The sequence below is a fragment of the Prenolepis imparis genome, unplaced genomic scaffold, assembly GCF_030444845.1.
Source record: "Prenolepis imparis isolate NDT839.2.m4 unplaced genomic scaffold, iyPreImpa1.0 SCAF_13, whole genome shotgun sequence".
In the NCBI taxonomy this organism is placed as follows: domain Eukaryota; kingdom Metazoa; phylum Arthropoda; class Insecta; order Hymenoptera; family Formicidae; genus Prenolepis; species Prenolepis imparis.
In genome coordinates this window covers 4291488-4312541 of record NW_028141171.1, presented here as the reverse complement: position 1 = coordinate 4312541, position 21054 = coordinate 4291488, and the positions used below count along the sequence as shown (strand labels likewise).

Here is a 21054-nt window from a genome sequence, read left to right as displayed (position 1 = left end):
AAAGTATCGCGCGATTAAAATCGGAATAAATGTCGTACAGAGTCGCGTACGGTTAACGTCGGGAGTGTCGTTCAAGTTGTCGTGCGATTATTTTATTTTGCTGATTAATGCGCGCGCGTGATCGCATTTTCGCGAGCGTGTGTTGTGTAAGTGCCAAAAAGACGCTAAAGTACGAACAAGAGAGGAGGAGGAGGCCCGGGGAGGCATCGGGCATCGACGAAGCAACCATGTGGTAAGCGAATTAAAATAACGTACGAATAAAAGTTTCATTGTGTATTGACTTTTTCTGATATTAATTATTTTGTATACATATAATTTGTTTTTTATATGTTGTAGATCAACGCTTTGTACTATAGAGCTCCACTACTGCGCATCGTATCGGTGAGTGTGTTATATATTATATACATATATAACATTATCTGTACATGTAGATAATTACCAGAAATTAACTGGAACGCAATTCCAGAAAAAGAGTTAAGAAATTATAGGTATGTTAACTTTATATAAAAAAAGATTTATAAGAAATTTATGTTAACTTTTTTATTAAAACAATGAATTACATAATTTTCTTGAAAAAAAAAAAAACTAAAAAATATATGACAAGCAAATAAAAATATTAAATATTCTTGTTTTTTCTTGATTATGTACATTTACATATATTCATGAACACGATTAAAATTTTCTGGCGATTATTTTTGTGTTATATATATTAAGATATACAAATATTGTGTTATTGTGAAATGGCTCACTCTCATCTGCTCAAATGTTTGGCCCCAAAAATTCGTAAAAACATAATTTTTGTAAGAAATAAATCCGCGATTGTAATTTTTTGATATATCTATCTATTTTTTTATATATATCTATCATTCGCAGATCAAAGATTCTTCTTTTTCTGATAAACTACATATATCATTTGCAGATGAAGTTATTATTATTAACAAAGACTGAATTTTATTGAACAGATTCGTAATTTTGTTATTATCTTTTTATCGTTAACGATAAAATGATGTATGCATCTTTGTTTTAAGTAACACTTAAATGCTATTTTAATTTTTTTTATTATGATATCGATTTCATTTCGAATATATATCAGTATTTCTTTATGGTTGATAAGCCAAATCTTTTACTATATCATCCAGTGTTGCTCTTTTTTATAATATCGAATTTATAAAAATAATTGCTCAATCTCGAAGTAGCGAAGAAAGAGTATAATGTCGACTTTTCGTCATTAAACTATTGAACACACAATTCATTATTTTAATTCATACTTTTACGATAAATTTATATTACGAATGTTTTATAATATGTTTATTCGCTCAATTTCTATGTCAATATGAAACTGTTATTGCGATAGCTTGATCGCACGCAGTTAGTTAACAAAAAGTTGATTTTAGAAACAAGATAAATAAAAAATAAAATTAAAACATGATATTCTTAATTGAAAATTTAACTTGCATACAAAACTGAATTATTATTCGTATTATAGAACTAGTTAGCATTATATTATACTTGCGCATTAATTTTTTTAATTATGCGGACAGAAAAAGTATTTAAGCAATTAAGCAACTATAGAATAGCTCAATATGTGCAATCTCGAAATTCATTTATTACGAAACATAAACATTTTGTCTCTTTATGACAAAATTCCTGCAGATATTCTTCTTGATATATTTATTCCGAAAAGAAAAACACCAAATAGGAGCGAAGAAATTTACTATAATGCAGTAAATTTACAGCGTCGTATGCATTGATGTTTTGAATGAAAAATTTTACTCTTTTTTTACATACAATATTCTAAACATTCTTACATAACGATAATAAAACATTAATTCTTATTCAGATATTGATATACTGTGGAACAAATGAATAAATTACGTAGCGCAGTTTTTTTATGTTGTTGCAAAATGTGAAAAACGAACAACACTGTAAAAAAAAATGTAATGTATTACATGAAAATTTGTAAAATTACATAAAAATAATAAGTGTAAAATTACACGATAAATAATGAAAATATATACATTTTACACTTATTATTTATGTAATTTTACATATTTTTATGTAATACATTACATTTTTTTTTATAGTGAAAATGAAAGCACTTGAAACCCCAGTATTGTTCTTAATATTCTTACATTACTGCTTTTGTGTAGTAATTGAAAGAACAGAAGAGCAAAGATCTGAAAATTTTATTTTCATTTATATATTTGTTGTTCACATATAGAATCGCGCTCACATAGAAACGTATATTTTATACATGTATATACATATACACACATGTGTAATGTGTATATTAAATAATTTATATTCCTATATTTTATTTGTTTTTTAATAACATCTCTGTAATATATATGTATAATATGTATATATATGTATATTATTACTTACCTTTCACGATAAAATAACAATTTCTTTAATAAGTGACATTTGATGAAAATTGGCTCTAATTTATATAAACAAAAAAATTATAATTCTTAAAAAACAATTAATACGATATAGAATTAAAAATGATTTCTCCATACATGAATTAAAATGATCAAAAAGTATCGGGACAGCAGAGAGATGATCTATGACCCAGTTTATTATACAATTACAATATCCTTCGCTAATCATACTGTGATAAATAATAATCGTAATAATCGTAGTATATCTAGATAACACGAACTATTTACGATTGATATGATTTTATTTATACACCATTCAACATTCTCGCACTTTCTCTCCCTCTCATTTATTCCATTGTCTCTCTTTCGCTTCCATAAAAGCTCGTCCTTTCATCAAAAGATGAATAACGATAGCCGCACAGACATGCATTTATAGCAAGAAATTTGTCTATTAATTATTACAGTCCGTCGACGGGAAAATTCGCGAATTGCGACATTTTTTTCGTTCGCTTTCTCTCACATCCTCTCTCATTCTTTCTTTCTCTCATCAGACGTGCATATATATAGTCGATAATTCTTAGTACAAAATAGTCAAACGATTTCTCGTTCTCGTTTGAACGGGATTCTGTAATCGTCTCGACGTTTTTTAAGAACTGTCATACCGTGCTCCTCTCGCGTATATTATTTATTTAACCCTTACACGATTATGTTATGTACCTCGTGATAACGTGTTACACACACATCGAACGTTATTAAAACCTATATGATAATCCTATGATGATCCTCCACGAAGACGTCGAGAAGCTGGATACTCTAAACGTGAAGGTAAATAATGCCAAATCGAGGAAATTTACAATTGTCTAATCATTAATCAATGTAATTGTACACAAAATTATGTAGAAAAATTTTAAAAATTTATAACAATCTATATTTATGTGTTGTAGCCTTCTCTGGATATTTTACAACACAGAGGAACAGAGTTTTTATAATTTATAATTATTAAAAAATATTTTTTTATAATTTATAAATTATTAAAAGATTAGATATGCCTAAATATATTTTTTTAAATTACATTTTAGTTAAGTTTCCTTTTTGGCATTTAACACCATCGTGAATTAAAGTATCCAATATAATGTCTTACGTCGAGAATACAAACTCTTCTACGAGTAGTCGACTAATTGGTATACTCGGAGCATTGTAGCTTCGTTTTCTCCTAATTACTGAACATATAGGATCGTCTTAAGCCAATTACTGCGTGGATGGAGATAAAAAGCAGATATAATTCATATAAATCTTCTCGTTTATCTGCTTCTAGCAGATTTAATTTAACGTTTGCTTCATAAGAGACAGTTTTTACGAGAATTTTTCAGCAAAGAAATTTGATTAAAATTTATATTTTATGATTGATAATTAATTATTGATGTTGCTAGGAAAAGGTTTGAATATTAATACAGAATTAAAAATTGCTGCATCAATGCATCTCTCTGATTCTGCTTCTTATTCCGTCCAATTGTAAATTGGTTCTTATGCATGTATATGGCGTATCGAGTATTATTTATCCACTACTACAGTTGTATATATACAGATAGTATATACACAGATGAGAAGGTGACGGGACGGTAGGAGAGGAATACATTTTCTTTCTATCACGACACCACGATCGTTAGATAAACGATAAAGAATCGCGCGGCGATCGTCGAAGATCAGCAGAAAATAAATATATCTCATCTCGCTTATCAATTAATTTTTTTTATACGCAAAAATTGAAAGGATCGAAGGAGCAGGATACTATACGGAAAAAAATCAAAAACGATGGAAAAATAAACAAATAATGCTGATGTAACTGAAAGCTCTCTAGCATTTTTATTCTCAAATAATAAAAGTTAAAATATAATGAAATAATAATAATAATAATTAATAATAATTATATTAATGAATGTAACTAATTACGGATCATCAGTAAAAATGCCTAATATGTTCACCTGCGCGTTATCGCATAAATATCGAACGCATATTGTAACATATCGATCGACAAATGATGCCGATGACGAGGAGAGGGGAGTCGTATCTCTCTTTCTTTATTTTTCTACAATTATTATTATTCTTATTATCCTGTTAATTATCTACAAGCACTCCTGACGGACAAAACCTTCTTTCTTTCCCTCCCTCTCTTCGTCCAACTATTCTCCTCTTCGCGATTGCCTTCTTGTCCTCTTTTCGCTCATCGTCGTCCGCCCAACAAATGTTTGCGGCCTTATATAGGAACTCTTTTTTTTCTTATATATTCGCGTCTCTCTCTCTCCTCTCGTCTTCTTATTATAAGTTCGTCTCTCACTCTCTCTCTCCCTCTCTCGCTCTCTGTTCGCGCGCGTGTTTTTGTCGACATTCTCGCTACAGTTTGGTCCACGACTCGGGGAGTTTGGGAAATTTTGAAACGAGATGAGGGGGGATGAAATGAGTCGAGAAAGGGGGGATGGTATTGCTCAGAGTACATGACCTGTCAGTTTGCACAAATTTTCTCGATTGCGAAAAAGGCTCGATCAACTATTTCGTCGAAATAAACAAGTCGAAAGGAAAATGTAGAATTAAAGCTCACGTACATATTAAAAATATTATTGTTACACATTAGGAGCTATTCTTTTTTTTTTTTTTTAAGTGCAAACATAACTATACACCAGCACAGTGTCGTGCAAATTGTTGGATCGACAGTTCGCGCGCGCTTTTTTTTTTCCTTTTCATTCTTTTGGGGGGATTTTTACATATAGATATGCAGAAAGTAAAGCATTGTTTTTCTTCGCGGATACGTAAAAAGTGTCAATTTACACGACAAGCGACATTAACAACAGTAGCATGTATCTCGTTTGATTACATAGTAATCTCAATCAACACAGATGACGATGACGATGATGATGATCATGACATGAGAATAATACATGTTTGCCATTTCTTAACGGATCCTATCCTATCTTATCCTTACTATATGTACAACGTCCGTTTTTTTATACATTTATGTATATATGTATGTATGCATATGCCGATGCACGCACAAGTTTATATATATATATATATATATATATATATATGTATATATACGACGATACAGCCGATATACTTATGACATTATAATATCGTTATATATGTATACCATTTACGCAAATTCTGCACGTTGATAATGAAATCTATGTACACACGCGTATGGGTTTTTTTTCTTCTTTTTTTAGGAATAAGTATACGATCAATATTTTATCACGTTCGTTTCCTGACCTATATATATATATATATATATATATATAATCTAAAGTCATAGCCCTTAATTAATCACCGAGAGTCCACCAGAAAAACGCGATCGATCTTGACGAGCCGCGAAAAATCTATCTAGCTCACAGAAGAAACGTTTATACATCAAAAAATATATATTAAACTACGTTTAAGAAAACATATTTTAAAATACATTACACTATCTTGTTGTATTTTCATTAAAAAAAAAAAAAAGGATTTCCTCTCTTTCTCTCTTAAAATATCGGGAAGATCCGAATTTCCTCTCTTTCTTTCTACTGCGTCAATCTCGATGCACGGATATACATATGCCATTAAAATTCGCACATGTGCGTAGTGTAAATAATCGTATATACATTACGTATTACTTAGGTACCGTGTTATCTACAAATATTACTAACTATCGCTCGCACAAGAAATATATGTGTATTTTCGACACAAAAATTATTTCCACGCGCGTCGCGTCGCCCCCGAATTATTTTTTTTATTTTTATTTTTTACGAAATTCTCCCACGAATCTGCGCACATCTATAGATCACACATTTATAATACTTGTACAGGCGATATACTTTGGCATGAATTACAATGTTTTTTTTTTTCTTTATATTCGATTGTGATTCGGAGCTCGGCAGTCGCGCGTGGACATATTCGCGATTTCTAGGTACAACACTCGGTGGTCTCTCGTGAACTCGTGTTATTTATTATATACAGCCCTGTGACACAGATATGTACGATATACGATGACAGACACGCCTATGTGTGTATATATGTATATATGTATAAATATGTACAATTGTATTGTCGGACCTCGCCGTATTTTGCCGTTGAGATGCACCGTAAACCCTGCTTGCACCATCAAATAAAATCAATTTTTTTGAAACTATTTGATAGAAAAGGGAAATGACTAACGTGATATTCTCCGCATCATCTACAACATGATCTTCTTAATTATTATTCAAATATCTTCGCGAAATTTTGCTCTCTCATGTGATAGCAGATTTCTAAAAAATAATACTTATAATTATATCGCAAAAAAAGAGTGTCGATTTTTATTCAACAGTCATATATGTATAGAACCGATGTGTCAGGGTATTCGACGACTTCCGAATTACTCTGATAGTGCCAAAAACAGCGTCGACTTTGATACACAATGCAAGAAGTGAAAAAGATACAAAAGAGAGACAATCGATGAATAAAAATCGTCGATTGTCGACTTTCGAGATATAATTGCAGAGATGGAATTTAGTCTAAATACGTATTTTTGAATCTTAACACAATCGGTTCAATTCAATAAACAGATATCATTTCATTGAAATCGAGCATGGCTTATAAAAAAAAAAAAAATCATACCTGTATGCATGTGTTAATATTATTGTAAAAAACTTCATGCATTCAAGTATGAGACAAATATAATGTATATATAGCAAATGATAATAATATCAAAACGTAATTAAAAATTGATTAAAAATATATTCGAATCTTTTATGGATACTTTAAAATATAATAGCATCTAAGTAGATTTAAAATTTTAAAGAATATATTATGTAGTGAATGTGAATTACATAAGTATCCAGTACATACATGTATACACATCATAGAATTTTACTTAGATGCTGTTACATTTCCGAGTACTCATATAAAAAAGATTCGAATTTAAGAAAGTTTCGATTACATTTTGATACTATCATGTTTCCAGATTCTTATAAAAGGTTCAAATATGCTGCAAGTATCATCTGTACTACTTAAGTCCATCCCTCTATAGCTGAAATATATATATATATATCAGAGAATAATTCTATAAAAATTATATAAATTCGTATTTATGATGATCATGTTCATGTAGAACATAATTTGACATAATTTTACAAATGCAATTAGAAGATAAAAATGCAGAAGTTAAACCTTTTTTATTATTGCCACGATCTATGATGTACTAACATCAGTATCTTTCGTTCACAAAAGCTCGATTTCCGTTCATAATATATCAGCTCGAGTAGCTTTCAAATAACAGAATTATAGTTATTCTGTTCAAAAAAAATTTGTCAAAGTTATCAAAGAAATAGTAATAATCAATCTCTTATAATTGTCTAAAAGTCTTTTGGCAGAGATTTGCAAATTGGATGCGCACTGATGCATCTTAAAATCGATTGTGTACACTACTTGTGTAAAGAAATAATATAAATGTCTTTCCGTTTTCATTAAATGAAATGCTTAACATATGATGTATCAACATGATAAGATATATGCTAAGCATCTAGCGGAGAATCGACCATTTACATATCATGCTTACGTTTTCGCGTCAATTTTTATTTAATTACGACAGCCTTTAATATGCATCAGCACTAGTGCATCCAAAAGAATTCGCTGCACACTTACTCTAAAAACCACCTTACATCAATTTTCGTGCTTCATTCAAAACGCAGCGTGTCTTCGTATACTTTTTAGTAGATACTTATATAACGAACCCGGAATTACTTGTGACAACCGGAGTGACAACATGGATTTTACACATTCTCTCCCTTATATTATATCGCTCAACTCTCATTTTCGCACACTTGCATCCTCGTTAACATTCTCGCTTATACACTCAGTCGCTTCTTATTTAGCTTCCTGTAAAACTGATTACCTATTTCGAATTCTCTTTACGATTTCTTCGTGGACTCTTTATATTTCTCGTATTTCTATCGAAAATTAACCGAATTTATCACCAAGATCGCGATTATCGATGATTCTCTAGTGTCATCATCGATGACTCTGACCTTGTCGATTTGAAATACAATCGGTACTTTCATATTCTTTGTCTTCACCGAGTTAACTTATTTATTATATTCTTGATTTCTCCTTCAGTCCATTTAAATATGAGTGAAAACTGAAGAGAGAAATAGTTAAGAATAGACAAACGATGCGCTCACTCGATGTCGAATAAAAGAATGAGAAGGTCCAATTGTAATTTGAATTTGAATTGTCTAATCCTCCGAGAAAGGTATCATTCCCATTACTAGTTAAAAAAAACTCAGATTATCGGCTAATGATAGAACTCCGATAGATTGCACAAGCGTCGTTGTTGTTGTTGATGATGATGCTGCTGCTGTTGCGAGTGCTGTTGATGATGATGCTGGTGATAGAGAGCGTCCCCTTGATGGGTCGCTTGCTGGTGTCACTCGTGAGACTTACTATTCAGCTGATGGTAGTTCCCGCCTGCCGAAGCGACCAAAGCTAGCGGCAAGGGTGAGTTCAAAGATGCGGGATGAGGATGTCCCATACCCGAGGAATGTGTCGTAAGGGCCAAAGGGCTGCCGGACATGGAACTAGCGATAGAGGCGAACACCGAAGGCGCGGATGACGTCATCGTTGGGCTGCCCAACGCAGATGTTGGCGGATTGATTCTCTTTTCCTTTTGCCTTCTGGAAATTACACATAAATTGCTTCTATAAAGAGAATAAAAGCCGAAAGTAAGAAACTTATGAAGTCTAATTAGCATCTCCAGGGGGATGTTTACCTGTTACAGAACCAGACGCGAACTACTTCCTTCTCCATCCCGAGACTATCCGCTAGTAGAGTTATCTCCTCGGACGTAGGCTTCGGGTTTTGGATAAAAGCTTTCTCTAGAGCCACTCTCACGCTGGTCTCTATAGACGTTCTTTTCTTCCGCCGTCTGCCGATCGCTTCCGGTGTCGTAAGTGGATTCGTGAGGGAATTGGGATTGTTCAAGGAATTATCGGCGTCCTCCAGCCACTTTTGTAGCAGCGGTTTCAGCTTGCACATATTTTTGAAGGAAAGATTTAACGCTTCGAACCTGAAATTGAGAGATTTTATTTAATTCCAACAATGTTAGTCGATTAATTAAAAACTAATATTTTTCTACTTTATCTATTTTATTTTTTATCATGTGCCAATTATACAAAATTACTATAAATATTATATATTATAAATAAATAATTATTTTTATATATTATATATATATAATTCAAATAATACCGTCTAAAATTGAAAAGCTCAGAAATTCAGGCGCGTTCTAAATATTTTTAAAATGTTTGCGTTATCTGAAAACTATTAAGAATATATGTCTCTACCTGGAGATGGTGGTTTGCGAAAAGTCGTTGCCGTAGAGTTTGCCCATCGCGAGTCCGACGTCTCCTTGGGTGAAACCGAGCTTGATCCGCCTCTGCTTGAACGTTTTGGCGAACTGTTCCAGTTCCTCGAGATCCGTTGTCTCCTCCGGTGAGGGTTCTAACTTCAACGGTTTTATTGCAGGCGGTGTGCTAGGCGGTGGTGGTGATCTTTGGGGTAAATTTCGCCCGACCAAACTGCCGCTGTTCTGAAGAGCTTGCTGTTTTTGCAAAGCCTGTAACTGCTGCGCTGCTTGAGCTACCGCCTGTTGAACCTAATAGTATTTCAGATTCTTATCTCAAAATTATAAATTAAAACTTCCGAAATAAAGTGACTATTATAGAATCTCGCTCGCGATTATATGCAAATTGTTAAACATGCAAATTAGAATATGTATCCGAGACTTTTCCGAACATTTAACATTATCTTATCGCTTCAGATTCTCCTGAACATTGAAAATCTTTTCATTACAGGGTGTCTACTCAAAAAATTCCCTGATCTGTCAGATATTTTCATTTAAAAGTTAAGAAAATTTGTATAGATGCAGTTTCTTTAAATAAGTTTCCTTATTTTATGGGCTTTCTAATATTTTATATATCTTTACGATAGCAAGTAAGTTGTCAAGAATGCAGTTTTTCTGGCATTTGATTTAGTAATCGTAAAATTAATTTCGACAATATATACCAAAGTGCAATATATCACTATATCTAAAGGCTGAAGATATATGCAAAAATATAAACGAAAAATAATTTATTATATTTATTATAAACGTCTTAAGAAGTAAATAACTAAATTATTTGAACAATTTTCGATGAAATTTAATAAGACCTTGACCTACTAAAAAAAGATCGTCAATAAAATCACATGATTTTAATAAAAACTTAAATATTTTAATACAAGGTCTTTAAAAAAAACTAGTCTTGAGTTCATTAAAAACTGTATACAGCCTGTTTATAATTTAATTAATAATAAATGCATTTTTTATATTAAAAAAAAAAATATATGACCAATCAGCGAATTATCGATTACTTGCACTATAAGGGAGAAAATTATCAAATATACAATTTTTGAAAAAATTCCTTGAATAAAATTTTATAAGAATTCCCAGTTCTTTTCAAGACAAGAAAAAATTCCTGAGAATCCTCGGTTTCCTGGGTTTTCCAGGGAGTAAACACCCTGTATCACTTTTAGAGAAATTTTTTTATCCGTAGCAAAACAAACTGCGTGTTTTTGTAAAACCGCAGTCAATAATGCCCGGATTTTGCCTTAAACCGTACCTGCATGGACTGTGAGCGCGGATGACTCGGTCTTGTCGGGTAGCCACCGCTCTGCAACAGCCCCTGCAAGACGTCGACGACCATTGGTGGAAAATCAACATAATGGTCATCTTTTAATGTTCCGTTTTTACTCGTAATGAGAATTTTTCGTTCTTTTACGAGGTGTCACAAGTACAAAAAAAACGTCACAGTTAGACGCTTACGTTCAATTTTGCGCCCGTCAGCCTCGGAAAATGAAGATAAATGTCTCGGTGTTTTCGTGCGTTTGAAAGTGCGGGGGGACACGTGTCGGACTCGTGTGCGGCACACCAGGTACGAAAGAAAAAAAATGTATATATATATACAATTCCAAGGGTCGAATCTATCCGATCGATTATCTTCACCCTTTCCTTAGGGACATGATGCTCGATTATGAGAATGAGGGGCTCGCGTCATCGAAAAAGGGTTTGGAGTTTTGGTCGCGTGTCGCCGGCATACGAGCAGCTAGTTTATGCCAAGACACCCTACGGAAACGCCTCGAGTTGAGCCACGTGCGGGATCAACCGCGACAGGTTATCGTCTAAAATCCCATCCGAGGCATCTATCTACTTTTAAACTACTTGATCTTCTCCCGCGAGATATATCTCATCAATATTTATTCACAGAAATATTAGTTAACGCGACTATTTTTTGACACTGTAAAAATAATGATTGATAAAGTGGGCTCTCATATATGCATATGAGTTTTTTATAAAAATTAAATAAAAAATGTGAGTAAGCAAAAATAAAATATATGAAGAATACAGAATTTTTTTTAATTTATCCGAGATTAAAAATTATAGCGATATATTCTCATTATGTTACATATCGCAATTTTCCAAACTATTCCATCTCACAAATATTTATTTATAAAAATACTAGATAACGCGGCTATAAAAATAATGATTAAATAATGATAAAAAGAGCCAGAATATGCACGTGAGTTTTCATTTTAAAAAATTTGATAAATAAAAAAAAGCAGTATAAATAAAAAATATAGAATTTTTATTTTTCAATTTTTTAAAAATTTATCCGAAATTCTGAGATTAAAATTTATATTAATCATTACATATAAAAATTCCCCAAATTATTCTACACACACAATTATTCGGATAAAAAAAAAAGAAAAATTGAAATCCGCTGTTAGGCGTGACGATCAAAGCCGAAGGAAAGGGTGATCTCCGAATGAAGAAATTAAACGTCTGTTGCGGCAGATAAGCCACAAAGGCCCTCACGTGGCTCGCACACGTAACCCGCCCGCGAAGGGGTTGGAAGAGGCAGGTTGTACTCTCGGCCGAAACGGTTCCCCGATTGAAGAAGGAAGAAGGTCGTGTGCCCCTTCTTAATGCTCCGCGTGAATAAAAAAGGAAAAAGAAGAGGAACACGCGGAGAGAGAATCCTCCCATCGGCTTAGGAGAAGAAGAAGCGGGACGAGAAAAAGGAAACATCCTGGCCACGTGTGAGGTAACAAAAGGCACCCTGTGGCAAGGTGCCGAAGGGCCCCGGGCCCCACCTTGTGGCACCGTGCGGTATCTTCCAAAGGTGAAGGAAGGGGAGAGAGAGAGAGAAGATCTCTAGGACCCAGAACCGGGGCCCTACGCGCAAATATGCGTGTACATGTGCGTGCACAATAAATGTATAATACATGAAGAACGCGGCTGCCCATTAAGCGCGAGCTAAAGAGAGCTCAGAGAAGTCGTTTTGTTGATTTTTCCCGGAGACTACATAGTTGCACGCGCACGTCGTGACGGATTTTCTATAGGCATTTTTTTCTTTTTCGTAAATGCAGAGCTCCATTCAAATTGTTCGCGAGAGGGGCCCCACGGATAAAGAGGGGGCAGGGGAAGGGGAGGGGGACAGCGCATCCAGGAAGCAGGATCGTTTTTCAACGTATCCCCGGATATCGTGGATCGATTCCCTCCTTCTTCTTCTTCTTCTTCTGTCGATTCGAAAGATCCGACGAACAAATAGTAAGAAAATCGTGAAACGCTCTTTTCATCCGAGAAATGTGTGTTGCGAGAGACGACTGATAAATATGTCGCTTCTTTTTCGGCAAGCGCGCTTTAAAGGCACGAGAAATGTGATATTTATCGAGGAACATCGGGAAATCTCCATTGTACGCTTTTTCCGGGGATGTCTTCAATTATTACCCGTTTTCTAAGTTTTTTTTTGTATCATCTATGTCCCAATGATACTTTAAGTATTTTAAAATTCACAGATTTTTTAAAATCTCTTTTTCATCCTCTCATATTCGATTTTCTATAAAGAATTCTTCGACAAATATTTTTTTATTTATAGAAGATACACGTACAATCTGACTAAATATCGGGCGAAGAAGTTTACACTCGAAAATTCGCCGGGATGACTTACTCTCGAGAAAGAGACTTTAATGCGGCGTAATGAAGCGCGAAGCGCAGAGTCTCGATGCGGTTGTAAGTTGGCGCTTTTACGTCGGCCTAAACGAAGAGGCAGCGTCCCCCGGGCCTCCTTTGTGCCGTGGCTATCTTGACGTCGGAATCGCGAGAGAATGCCGTCCGCGAAAGAATAAGACGTTCACTCTCGCCGAATCTGCATCGATCAGATAGCGCGGCTCGGAGATCGGGACCGAATTGTCGCTGCTTCGACAAGCTCGGCTCCGATTCGGCTCCGACAATATCGTAATGTGCGATTCAAATGGATAAGATAATTTGACAGACACCCCCCCCCCCTCGCCCCCCAAAAGGAAACCTCGCGAACCCGGAAATTCTGATTTTGATGAAACTCTTTTAAAGATTTAAAGAAAATTTTTTAAAAATATTATTAAAATAAAAAAATCCAATTTTACATATGAGATGGGTAGTTTCACTCCTTAGAATAATTTTTGTATAGCAACTAAAATTTCTAGTGTTTTATGTCGACAATGTGATATGGAGATCAGAATTAATCTCCAAAATAGATTCTCTCTATTCCCCTCATTTTACTCTACAAAAACAAAGGGAGGGTTTTAGAAACTGACCTGATTCTGTAGAAAGAGCTGCGCAGGAAGCTGCCCCGGATTGGTCTGAAACATGGCGAGTTGCTGCAGCAACGTCTGTTGCTGCTGCTGCAGCGACGAGGCGAACGCTTGGATATCTTGAGTCCTCAATGTTCCGAGAGAGCCGTGCATCAGCAATTGTTGGCCGACCAATTGAGCGGCCAACGCCGCTTGCGAGTTACTGTTGTTCTGGCTGGCCGTGTGTTGTTGCTGCTGCTGCTGCTGCTGCTGATGGTTGCCCGTAAGCTGGCTGCTCACTATAGAACTCGGGGGAGACGCGCTGCCGCTGGTACCGCTACTGCTGTTCCGTTGCGAGACATCCGTGACCTAAAATAATATTGTCGAATTTGCATTTCAATCAATGGCGTATTAAATTCAGACAAAAATTCTTAATAGAAAATTCAATTATATAATTTATATAATTGTAATTAATATTTATAATTGTAATTAATACTAAAATATACACTTATAATTTTTATTACAAATAAATTAAAAATTTTATTTTAAATTAAATTAAAAATTAAATTATAATTATAATTTAATTTATAAAATTTATAATTTATTTAAAATAAGATTATTTATAATCAGAGTGTATATTAATATTTGAAGACTAATACTTTTATTATCGCAGCATGTGCTTTTGACATATCTGCAGCTCCAAAAAGCACATGTTCCAATATTAAAAGTTAAGAAAACGAGTCTTTGCGATTAAACGATACGCTGACGACTCTTGGCGTTCTACGAATGGTTTATCGGTTGAAATTATCAAGTGACAGTTTCTCTCTGACTTCCTCCCGAAATGCGGGCTACGACATTTCACATTATAACGTAGGGCCGAGAACACGAAGAGCCACGCGAAGAGGGCCATCCTCCCTAATATTACAGAGTGAATTCGCCGTCGAACAAAGCCGTGTTTACACTCGGCCAGGTCAGGATATTGGTCACTACGGTCCATCCTGCGCTCTTTTGTGTTTTATAAAACCTACTCTCCCTACGTGTCGTCGTCCCTTCTTGTCGTCCATCTCGCTAGTGGCTTCCTTTATTTATTTGTCAAATATTGATCGCGAGCGCTTTTTTACGCCCGTCAAGAGAGAGAGAGAGAGAGAGAGAGCGTCCCGTAAAAAAAAATCGAAGATACGACCAGGATGTTCCTCCCGAAAGAAAGTATTAACCGGATATTATGCTTGTAAATGGGATTGGTACTGTTGTTGATACATTTAAGCCACGCATACAGGCCAAGTATGATAATACGTCATATGACAAAGCAAGATTTTCGTCAAAATAAGTAGAGAAAATACCACTGAAGTTGAATCATTGAAAAAATCATTTTTTGTAAACGTTATTAACGAGTTACAGAGTACAAGAAAACATATTTAATTATTTATCAATAACACACGACTGAATAAATAAAATGCAAGATTTTAATTAGAACCAAACGAATTTAAAAAAATTTCTCTATGTACACAGGAGTACATAAATATAATTTATTTAAAGAAATATTTTTTAGTAAAATTCTTTTTTGTCTCTATGCAAAAATTTGGTGTTCTTATGTTAAACATAATAGAATAAAGCGAGAGGTTGCTGCAACGCAAGACTATTTTCATTATTAAGATACGTTTTTTCTCTGATTTATAGCAATGGCCATTATTTATTTGGTCATAAATATTCCTTATTAATTTTGAAAGCGTATATTATATCGTACGTCGAACAATATTAATAGAATTGTTGACACACGAGCCTCGAGACCAAGAAGAGCGACTAATTTCGCGCGTATTATCTAAACAGCTGTATCTTCGCGCACGCAAGATGACGTGCAAATTATTTATGAATTATACTCGTAAACATTTTGCTCGCGGCACTAAAAGCCGCGTCTCTTTTCATCACTTTTTTTTACGTTTCCTGATAATAATCATTAACATGCGGTATGATTGCATGACAGAGTGTTTTTATCCGATAACACTACGTCTTCTAATAATAAAGAAATTATTATTCACACCAAATATTGAATAATATTCGCGCACAATTTCGAAAATCAGATAAAATCTTAAGGCTCTCGTAAAATAAAATCGACTCAAATATTCGATGAAATAAAATAGAATGAGACAACTTACCAAGTTGAGAGCTTCCTTGTCCGAGTCCATAGAATCGTTATCAAAGTGCGCTTCTGTGGCATCGTGGATGTCACTTGCGATACTCCTGTCATCGCCGCTAAGTTCCGGGCCGTCAACATCGCCGTGTAAGTCTGCATCTGTAAGAAGCAAAGAAAACAGGTTTCATGAAAAATAATCCAAATAAACGTTCTCAATCAACATATATCTTTTATGCTTAACGGATAAGGGGGTGGTCTATAAATCCTTATACATTGACAATTCCCAGATGTAAGATATTTAAGATTTATATTTTTTTATATTATATTTTAACGCGTCTTCTCAAGCTTCGTCGAATTGATGAGAAAAGAGTCGCCGTACAATCGTTGTTATTCTGCGCCCTGTACTTCCGATGATGGTGGTAACGCGTGGTGGTCGGGGTGCTGGTGGCATGAAGACGCATGTCCGCGAAGATCATTCTGGGCTCCTCCAGGAACACCATCATAGCTTCGTCTCGTCCGTTCGCCGTCCCTACATCGGGACAACAACGTCTCTCGAGGTCCAGCACGACGATCGGCTCGTCCTCGCGCGAAAGCGAAGAGGATCGCGCCGGGCGATCCCAGGTTGATCTATCGATCGGCGCGATCTCATCCCGCCTCGGGAGACATCGGGACGAAAGATAGGCCCGCGCACTTAGGACTTCCTAGGACGCGACGGGGAAGGTCCTTCACCTTTATCGACACCTAGATTGACGTTCGCGAGAGACTTTGGATCGGATCGCGTTCGATTTTAATTAAAATCACACCTCATTAATATTTATACTCTCGTCTCCGCGATCTAGAGAGACCGGTCACTTTTGCGGCGGCGCCTGCGGGGTCTTCGTCCACGGACCGATACGAAGCGAATGTCAGAGTGACGCAACGAAACCGCGCCGCCAAGGGCGCATCAACCCTCCCCACCACCACGTGGCCCTAGCGGGCCCCCGGGATTGGTCGAGCGCGTCGGTTACGTCGAACCGATTGGTCGCAGCAGAACCCTTTTGCCCTTTCGGCGTGCCCTCTCTTCCTTACTCGATCGCGGCAACCCTTCGCGAGCATCCATCATCGTATCTTATGACTGCTCTCCCTCTCGCCACCCCTTTACTCTCTCCTTCGTCTCGCTCGTGCTCGTCCGGGGTTGCAGGGATAATGGCACGGAACCGATACGCAGAAAACGGGCCGCGATTGGTCTGTGCGCGTGATTTTTAATAAATATTTCGATACGCTACTTTGAAGGGATTTATGGCGCCCGAACGTATGTCGCGCATGCTCGGATCCGAAGCCGGGAAACTCATCGTACGTTATCGAAATCACTCTAAAGCTCGGGAATACACATTTCTTGCACACATAAAATGATTGCAGAAATATTTGTATAACTTATAATATATTGCATAATTTTGTAATATGTGTATTGAAATGATATATTCAAATATTGAAGTATATTAGAGAGAATCCCTTAGACATTTTTAGATTTATATAAAAAATATCTAAGATATATTAAATATGTCATATATAATATATGTTTCAAATCAGAAGTCCGTTTAATGATAGATTCTTTATTCGGAATTCATTTTTCTCAGCAAAACTGTCGAAGCATCAATAATTTTTAAATTATGAATGATTGAAGAAGGACAATATTTTTGACAGTTAAAATTATATTCTTAAAATAAAATTTATTTTAATCAAACTTTGAAATTTAAATTACAAAGATATATAATGTAATTAAAAATTTGCATTAAATGAAATAGACTTGCCTCGATAGTAGATTCGCTGTATATAAGAATTCAGTTTTTGTTTCAAAAATAAATTATAATCTTTTCGAAATATTTATTTATTTTATTCTTTTATTCAATTATATTTTGAAACAAAATATAATTATTTAATAAAATCCTAGTAAAATAAAATTCAAAAATATCATCCACGCACTTAACTAGAATCTCTTAAATACCACCCTTCAGCAAAAACGCAAGAACACGTAAACTAAAGCGAGCAATCAGCCGCGACTAAAGACACAAGAAGAAGCTGTTTCTTCGCATTCTTGTGGGAAACTCGAAAACCGCGGAAGGACCAGGTCGTTGGGGGAAGGGGGACGAGGGTCAGTGATGCCAAAAAGTGGAAGTCGCTTAGCCATTTGGAGCCGCTTCTCTCTCTCTCTCTCTCTTTCTCTCTGGCGCTTTTCCCATCGACTCTCGATTCCGGGGGATAAAAGCAAGCCGAGGAGGAGAGAAGAGAAACCGAAAATGTGTGGAGATAAACGTTCGCGCGAGAGAGCCTCATAAAAAACGCACTGCCGCGGGCGCAGGTGGGGCATCGGATGCCCCCGGGAATGATCGTTATTGGGATGCGTGCTAGGAGAGAGGAGGAAGAGCGAAGAGGAGGAATTCAAAATCCTGTGAATCCTGCGCACGTTCGTTTTTTCGGGGGTCCCGACCCGATTTTCGTCTCTCTCTCCCTCTCTTCGTCGTCTCTGACGACGGTTTACCTGACGAAGGATTCCCCCGAAATCGTAAAAAAAGACGCAACAGGTCAGGTAGGATAGGCCTCCAGGAAACTGACGGTGAACCCTGGAATCCCTATAAAATTTCGCTCCGCTCGGCTACGTCCTCTCCTCTCCCGGAGGAGAGCCTATATCCTGGACCCTTCTTCCTTCTCTCCATCACGAGCGGGATATATATTTGCGGCAGGTACATGCGCGACTCTCACACGCGGCCTCTTTCCCTTTTCATCCACGAATTTGCATCGTCCCTGCCTCTTTTTCATCGAAAATTACGCTTTTTTCCGTGAGAATCTGCGGGCCCCCTCGCGAAAGACAGCGTTGCTGGAGGAGGGAAGAAGGGGGTCTGAGAGATTTTTGGGGCGATTTTTACCGGTTTTCTCTCGACTTTACCCTTGCGCTCCTTTGTTACTCTTCTTTTTTCTTTCTTCGAAGCAGCGCGTACGTTAAAGATGGCGGTGCCAAATATTCAACCAGGTGCGACGTCTTTGATAACGGAAAGGAAAGGAGAGAGAGCGCGATTCGCGAACGAAACTACCCCCGATTGATTTTTATTTCTTTTTTTTTTTTTGTAACGCACGTATGTGCACATGTGTGCAGACAATTGCACACAGAGACAGGAGAAGCGACGGTTTTTCAGCTTTACCTTTTTTTCCTTCTAGCAAGTAACCGACGCTCTTCTCTCGGCGAATCAGAGACGATGGTTTAAACAACAAGTCTCAACGGATACATCTAGGCGTGTAATAGATTCTTTTTTGAACGTATCTCTCCGTAAAGTTACCTCCCCTCCTCAATCGGTTGTGTCGGGAACAGAATAGATTTTTCAGGTAAAAAAAATGCAAGAAAAGTGCTAAAAAATTTCACTTTCTCTTCGCAAACATTTTTACAATCCTATTCCTTTCTCAAGGACCAAGAGATAAATTATACGACCAAAGAGCTTTGCTAAATAGTTCCAAAATACCGGCGAACTAGGCTCCTACACGCATCAACAATCCGATGATGAAAGGAGCACTCACATTAAGAGCCTCGATCTCGATATCGAGAAAGAAGTACGAAGGAATGTCGATCATCATCCGGAAGATCGTTATCTCCCGGACGGATCCCTCATCCCTTTTGTGTCCCACATCTGCATACACACGTACACACTCTTGCGCGACGGTCCATTGTGCTTAGGCGCGGGACACCCATGCAATTTCGGGTCCATTCAAGTCCGTTTAGCGCTTCGCGCGAGTGTGACACGTCTATCCATCACCCACGCATACATACGTAAACGTGAAGAGGACACCGAGAGTCGCATCAAAGATGCGTGCATGCGTGATGCACCATTATGGGGGGAGGAAGTGGGGGGATGCAGCTGGAGAGACGCAGCCTCCGTGACGTGTCTGTCGCACGTATATATGTATACGTGCCGTTCTCTTTCTCTCTCCTCCTCCTTCCAGCGAAGGTCGAGGATGCGAGGCCGCGGCGGCGACCTTCGCCTTCTCTCCCTCGAAGGAACGGATGGTCCTCTTCCTCGCGTGACCCAACGGCGCGGAGATACTATGTACTACGTACGTGGCCGATGACCCCCCGAGCACGGGCAACTATTTTCGGGATTAGGTGAGTGAGTCACGTTCGTCAGGTGATAAAACGGCACAATGGCGCACCTGAAGGGCCGAAGATTTTTTGGTCGAACGCGCTTTTTTGGTCAAAACCTTGTGCTCCATTTGCGATTTAAATCTGATAAGAGGAGGGAGAAGGAGAATTTTGGTCGGAGTGATTTATCGTTTATCGGAGCCGGAAATTTATTAAGAATCTAAATAAATAATGCTTATTGGACCCAGAAAAAGAAAATAGATAAGAGAGAATGATCTATTTTAGATCTATTTTAGACTGAAATTTAATTAAGAAAACAGAAACACTGCGAATATACTCTAATGAAGATAATTTCTACTGAAACATGTCTCTCTTTCGCATTGTTAAGTTTCAATGTAACATTTCTTTTCTTAGCTCGTCCAAATTACAGTACGAGAAACAATTGAAAGTAGCACTTACACAACAGTATTCTTTGATATCCATACAAAGTGTTTGAATAATACACCGTCTCTCATAAATATTACATTCACATAATGAGCGAAATCAAAGTTGCCACAATTATAATACATTACGAATCAAAAGAAAATAAAATCTGAACAGATGCAGCAAGTCGCATAAATAATTGTCTGGTGAAATCAGAATATCTTTATAAATTCAGAATTCAGTTGACGTGATTCTTAACGTAAGATTAATAATTTTATTTATAATTGCGAAATTTATTACTGTTCGTTAATATAAATTTTAGAATTTACTATTATTTCTTCTATCAACACGTTTCAAAAAAT

The 21054-nt window shown here is 36.3% G+C and overlaps 1 protein-coding gene across 8 annotated transcripts in view; it reads right to left on the bottom strand.

Annotated features, from left to right (window-relative positions):
• Positions 1 to 5846: 5846 nt before the first annotated feature.
• LOC145944346 (uncharacterized) overlaps positions 5847 to 21054 on the bottom strand; it is a 180955-nt gene continuing 165747 nt past the window's right edge. For 3 of the 8 annotated variants that reach the window (XM_083052611.1, XM_083052610.1, XM_083052614.1), the window contains 6 exons: positions 16187 to 16323; positions 14058 to 14402; positions 11045 to 11107; positions 9731 to 10041; positions 9157 to 9453; positions 5847 to 9085 (listed from right to left, as the gene is read on the bottom strand). In XM_083052611.1, coding sequence (XP_082908737.1) covers positions 8815 to 9085; positions 9157 to 9453; positions 9731 to 10041; positions 11045 to 11107; positions 14058 to 14402; positions 16187 to 16323 — 1424 coding nt within the window. In that variant the 3' untranslated portion in view covers positions 5847 to 8814. The remainder of the gene's footprint in view (positions 9086 to 9156; positions 9454 to 9730; positions 10042 to 11044; positions 11108 to 14057; positions 14403 to 16186; positions 16324 to 21054) is intronic. The other 5 variants (XM_083052613.1, XM_083052612.1, XM_083052615.1 and 2 more) reach the window with 5 other exon arrangements.